Raw genomic sequence first — 5,767 nt, 5'->3', positions numbered from 1 at the left:
GTGAAAAAATATGGCAGCATCAAGTCTTTAGACAGCTATAGCTGCCACTAAATGTATGTTACATGTAACTACTTTTATCTGAAATAAATTACTGCTATGTTACATGTGCCACTAATGTAACTGTAGGACAAACAAAAAGTAACAATTCTAAAAAAAAGAGCATAGAACACAAAAATAGCATGTAGAACACAGGATATATAACAAAAAAAGATGGAACACAAAAAGTAGATAGCATGTAACTGGTAGAACACAAAGGTAGGACAACCATGTAGAACACAAGAAAAAGCATGTAACTGGTAGAACAACTAGGTAGAACACAAAGTTAGGGCAGAGCTACAAAGAACACTAGACTGCAGCTGGTATGTTACATGCTCATACTGGTTATCAGTTCATACTGGTTTGCCATTAGTAAAAGTAGTACTGCATAAAATTTGCCCATACTGGTTGCCATGTCAGTCACATAATCTTTCCTGGTATTGCCTTGGTTTTCTGCGGAAGATATTTACAACTTGCACCTGTAAAACAGGGAAAAAATAAAAAGGGAGAATGTTATTTAACTAAAGATGGTAAAAAATAGATGTAAATTTACTTTAAAAAAAGTTGTGCAACCAAAAAATCTTAATGATTCATGTCATTGATTCCATGCAGATATTTGTTTTTGAAGGAGAATGCCAAGGGCTCGCGGATTTGAATACTGGTTTGGTGGCATTGATCTCAATGCAACTCCTGAAGCTAGTACATCAACTGATCAACATGATGGGCAGCCGCCAGAAGTCGGAGGCCATCGTGTCGATCCCCAAGGAGATGAAGCAGGTCTTTCAAACAATGATCAGCAAGCTAATTCGCGTGCACGGACTGGTGTTACACTTTCCAGTGAGGAAAGCGATGGTGAAGCTGAGGTTGAGTCAACGCCTAAAGGATATGTTCCAAAGGTTCCATTTGTTGGCATGATGTTTGACACACCTGAACTAGCTTTGCAGCACTACAACAGATATGCTCACCACATTGGTTTTTCAGTGAAGATAGAATCATCTAGGAGATGTGCTAAAGATGGTGAGCTAGATAAATTTGTTTATGTCTGCAACAAATCTGGGAAGCCTAGAGAAGAAGAAGCAGTCCCAGTTAAGCAGAGGAACCGTAAGCTAACTGTGTTGACCGACTGCAAAGCAAAGCTTCGAGTAAAACGTGATGGTGCTAGATGGAAAGTTACTCAGTTTGTTGAGGTGCATACACATGAGGTGATTGACAAGTTTGCGCTTAAGAAGTACTTGAGATCACACAACAAGATCCCTGCAGAAGAGAAAAAGTTCATTGAATTGTTGCATGAAGTCAACCTTACTTCAGGAAGAATCATGGAAATCATGGGGGAGCTATATGGGAGCAAGCAGAATGTCCCATACAACAGCAAAACAGTTAGTAACTACACTGCAAAACTAGGGAACTATGACAGGATTAAAGATATCCCAGAGCTGCTAGAGTACTTTGAAGAAATCAAGAAAGATGATCCTGCATTTTTCTACAGGTTCAAGCTAGATGCAGAAAATAAAGTGGAGAACCTGTTCTGGGTGGATAGCAAAGCAAGAGATGTCTACCCCCTGTACAATGATTGTATTTCTTTTGATACAACATTCATGACAAACCAGTACAACATGCCATGTGCTCCTTTCATTGGAATAAATAGATATGGTCAATCCATCCAGCTTGGTTGTGGTTTTGTGAGGAATGAATCTTCTGTGAACTTTGTGTGGTTGTTTGAGCGGTTTTTAGAGGCAATGGACGGACTACATCCATTGAACATCATTACAGATCAAGATGCAGCTATCAGAACTGCTATCCTCATTGTGTTCATTGGCATCATACACAGGTTTTGCAGGTGGCATATAATGCAAAAAGTACAGGAAAAACTTGGTACTTTTGTTGCTCAGAGAGAAGACTTGCGTTTAGAGTTCAATGATGTGATTGACTACAGCATGACACCGGAAGAGTTTGAACAGCGGTGGGCAAATATGGTGGAAATGCATGGGGTTGCAGATAACACACATTTTCTTGACCTCTATGATTTGCGTGAGTATTTTGTGCCAGCATATTTCCGCCACCGGTTTTTCCCATTCCTTCAAACTACATCTAGAAGTGAAGGGTTTAATGCTGTTCTTAAGCAGTATGTTCATCCACATGATAGCCTTGTTCGTTTCTTCAAGCAGTACATGAAACTGCAGGAAAGAATTGATGTAACAGAAGATGCTCATGAGTTTGATGGTGATGAGAAGACAGTCAGGCTTTGGGGGGACTTTCCCATGGAGAAGCAGATCCTTCAGACATACACCATGCCCATCTACCACCGCTTTCAGCTTGAGCTTCGGAAGATTACATCCTATAATGTTCGTGACATTGGTGTTACTGAACAAGGGAGCATTCATGAGGTTTTCCCAATACAAGGATCCGTGTGCGGGTACGGTAGGAGGAGTTATCGTGTCGATGCTGATGTAGCTAATGGAATCTACAATTGTGAATGTTGCAAAATTAACAGGGATGGTATCCTGTGCTGCCATGCATTGAAAGTTATGACATATCTAGGGATGGTTACAAAATACCCAGAGCACTACATCCTACCCAGGTGGTGTCTACCCCCTCCCGACATAGTTGCACCGCGGGATGAGAGGCAAGAAAAGCTTGTTGGCCAGAACTATCTAGAAAAGATATGAGATTGCTTAGATATGGTAACCTCTGCAGTGATTTTGCTAAGCTTGCTGTTGGTTTAGCGGCCTCAGAGAAAACTAATGAAATGGCTGAACGGCACATGAGAGCAATGGAGAAAGAGATGGCAGATTTGAAAAAGGCTAATGCTGATGCACTCAAAAAAAGGAAGAGCGCCAAGCATCCAGTAAACACCAACACTGCTAATGATTCACAAGAAAGTGTACCTATGGAAGAAGATCTGCCATCGTGGAGAATCGGAAAGCTAGGAACCCACCAATGTCAGCGACAAAAGGGCGCCCAGGTTCAAAAAGAAAGAAAGGTGGTCTACAGTTACAGAAACCAAAACAAGGTCTTTGTGGTGTGTGCAAGCAACCAGGTCACGATGCTCGTACGTGCGAGGTGCGACTAGCAAACCCAGAGAAGTATAGTTTGTTGGGCCTTTTTCATTGATTTGAATAAAAAGAAGGAAAATATATAAGAAGTGAAGGACATTGTGTTTGATTTAAAAATTATGTGGCTCATGTTAGCTTGTCGAACAAATTTGTACGAGACCTTTTTGCGAATATTTAAATGATTTTTGAGACAGTATGTTTTCTGATGCGAAAAAACGTATCTTATGATTGTCAACTTATAATTTATTGCATTTGCTGAATTCTTTTCAATATAGTAATAATAAAGTAACTATGTAAAGTCAGTATTGATACATAGGTAACATTAAAAAATGAAAAAAAGAGAGCATGGTTAGAGATATGAATTACCACTTGACACATTTGCTAGACAAATAACTGCCAATTTGCTTTCTTCGTGAAACGTAACCATTTATCTGTGTACAACTTCCTTATGTTTGGAATGTCTTTCTGCGAGTACGTTGCTGGGGTCCTACTTGGGCATGCTTCAAGATTCTTCAGTGTGAAAAAACCACAGTCATACCTGGGAGATGAAACACAGATAGTGTGTTCAGTCAGACTGTTAGAAACAGCAGAAATGAAAAACCTACAGTAAAATGAAGTTACATTGTTCCAAAAAAAAATATAAAAAATGCGTTATACACTTGAATTTAAAAGAATTATGAAGCTTACCCATTGTTTTGGCGCGGGCTATCAATTATCTCTATAGGCCAGTCCATGATCTTTATCTTTGAGTTGGAGTACTGTCTGGTCCAGTTAGTCTTTATGCCAGCAATTAGCAAGTGGCAAGCGTGCATGTTTACTGGCTCGGAATTGTTTCCTAGTGAATCATATATCTCGAACATCTGATCTTCGATGTTCAGGTTAACAAGCCAGTAATGGCCTGATGCATCCTTTGGTGTTCTAGGAAAAGCTTGAAGTGTAGGGAAACAAACCTGTAATGTAACAAAAATAGATGTGGAATTGTGATGAGGAATCAGAAAAGATAAAAAACATTCTAGTAATAAAAAGGTTTGATCAGGAAAATGATTAGTAAAAAAAATCAGGTTAGTACTTACAATGTCTTTGTGATCCAATCTGTTTGATGGACTGTTTTCAAAACATCGGGTTACTTCCTTGAGATTATCACGTCCCTCAATTAGGTATGACTGTTTGAACAGATAAAAAGTAAAACCAATTACTATTGACAAAAAGAGAAAGAACAATTAGGTGCACATGTGTTCCACTAATTTCAAGTTCTATCTGATTATCCAAAAAAAGAGAAAGAGAACAAATTGGACATAACTTACAGCTATACGCAGAGGCATAATGACCTTTTTGGGGTTTTGATTTTCCCTTTTGATGATGTTGATTCCAATTTCTGCAACAGTGTTGTACAACTTGTTCCTTGGCCTAACAGATTCAGCAAGGTCACCGAGACTAACATATATGTCATCCAGGTCTATAACTATTTCCTTGTTGAAAGGGTCCCTTGGTGCATGTTTCCATCCATGCTGGCAGACCATGCTATACACCTTGTCAACAGACTTGTTGACATAAAATGTTCTACTAGCTTGTGAGTTGACAAAAGGCGATTTCGCATACTGTCCTGGCTTGGAAATCCTCTTTTCATACTCATGAGGCACTGGTGTAATGCTAGATGCTGGTTGTTTCGACTTTGGATTCATGCGATCTTGAGCTACATCTTCCTTCCTGGCTTCAGTTCCATCAATCTTGTTCTGTTCGTTTTCAGTTCCTTCGCCTAGGTCATTGACATCTGGAGGAGTGTCGAGATCAAATAGTGGAAGATCTGCAGCCCGTCTGATTGCTTCTTCCCTTTTTTCCGATTCAGAGCTTTCGAAGTCAAGCTTTCTATTCATAGGATCATGTGCAGCGGATTGGGGCACATCTGTCGTCAGTGTCCTTGGTACTGAATTTTCCTCCTACGATTTGATAGGCTGCAGCAACTTGTGACCTAGTGCACTCGCGCGAATTGCTACTGCTTGGGCTGCCTCCCGATTCAGTTGCTTTTTTCTTTGGTGTTGTGCCTATTCCATCCTTCATAGGACTGTTCTTGAGCTCTTGACGCACATCAGACCTAGTTCGGTACCTGCCTGGTGATGTTACATTGGTTTCCTCAACTTTGGTTCTCTTGTCTTTTTTGTCAACAAACCTTACATCTTTCCTTTTCTTTGGTATGATTTTAGGCTCCATTTGAGCAAGAATTTGTTGGCACTCGTGCCTCGAGAATAGCATCATGCACAGTTTCCAGCCCATCCATTGAAGGTTCCATTTGTGGTATGTTCTTCATTAACTGAAACCTATCTAGAATAGGTGTGCCGATATCAATGAACTCGGGTTCTTCGAACAAAGGAAATTCAGGCTGTTTGTGTATCTCGGTGCCAACATACTTCAAGAACTCCTTCCTCCTATCTTCTTCTAGTTTGGATTCTGATTCTTCACTGCAAGTGCTGTCATCTGCTAACATGTTTGGTGTCTGTACCACATGTTCCTTCTGTGATGAAGTCATGTTTGCGTTGCGATCGATGACAGGAAAATTGATGCATGTAGTTTCTGGTTTAACTTCTTCTTCATTGATTTCATGTTGGTCAACATCATCCTCTGCTCTGTTACATCTTTTCCTCTTCAGATCCCTCATCAAAGCCACTATGTGTTCAGTTTTC

At 40.1% G+C, this 5,767-nt stretch overlaps 1 protein-coding gene across 1 annotated transcript; it reads left to right on the top strand.

Annotated features, from left to right (window-relative positions):
* Positions 1 to 668: 668 nt before the first annotated feature.
* LOC127310191 (protein FAR1-RELATED SEQUENCE 5-like) lies at positions 669 to 3,106 on the top strand. Its single transcript, XM_051340883.2, has 2 exons — positions 669 to 2,614; positions 2,731 to 3,106. Exons 1-2 carry the CDS (start codon positions 669 to 671, stop codon positions 3,104 to 3,106), a joined length of 2,322 nt encoding a protein of 773 aa, XP_051196843.2.
* Positions 3,107 to 5,767: the final 2,661 nt, after the last annotated feature.

Source organism: Lolium perenne, chromosome 6 (assembly GCF_019359855.2).
Source record: "Lolium perenne isolate Kyuss_39 chromosome 6, Kyuss_2.0, whole genome shotgun sequence".
NCBI lineage: Eukaryota > Viridiplantae > Streptophyta > Magnoliopsida > Poales > Poaceae > Lolium > Lolium perenne.
Note: the sequence above shows the minus strand (reverse complement) of the source record. Positions and strands in the feature narration are given on the sequence as shown.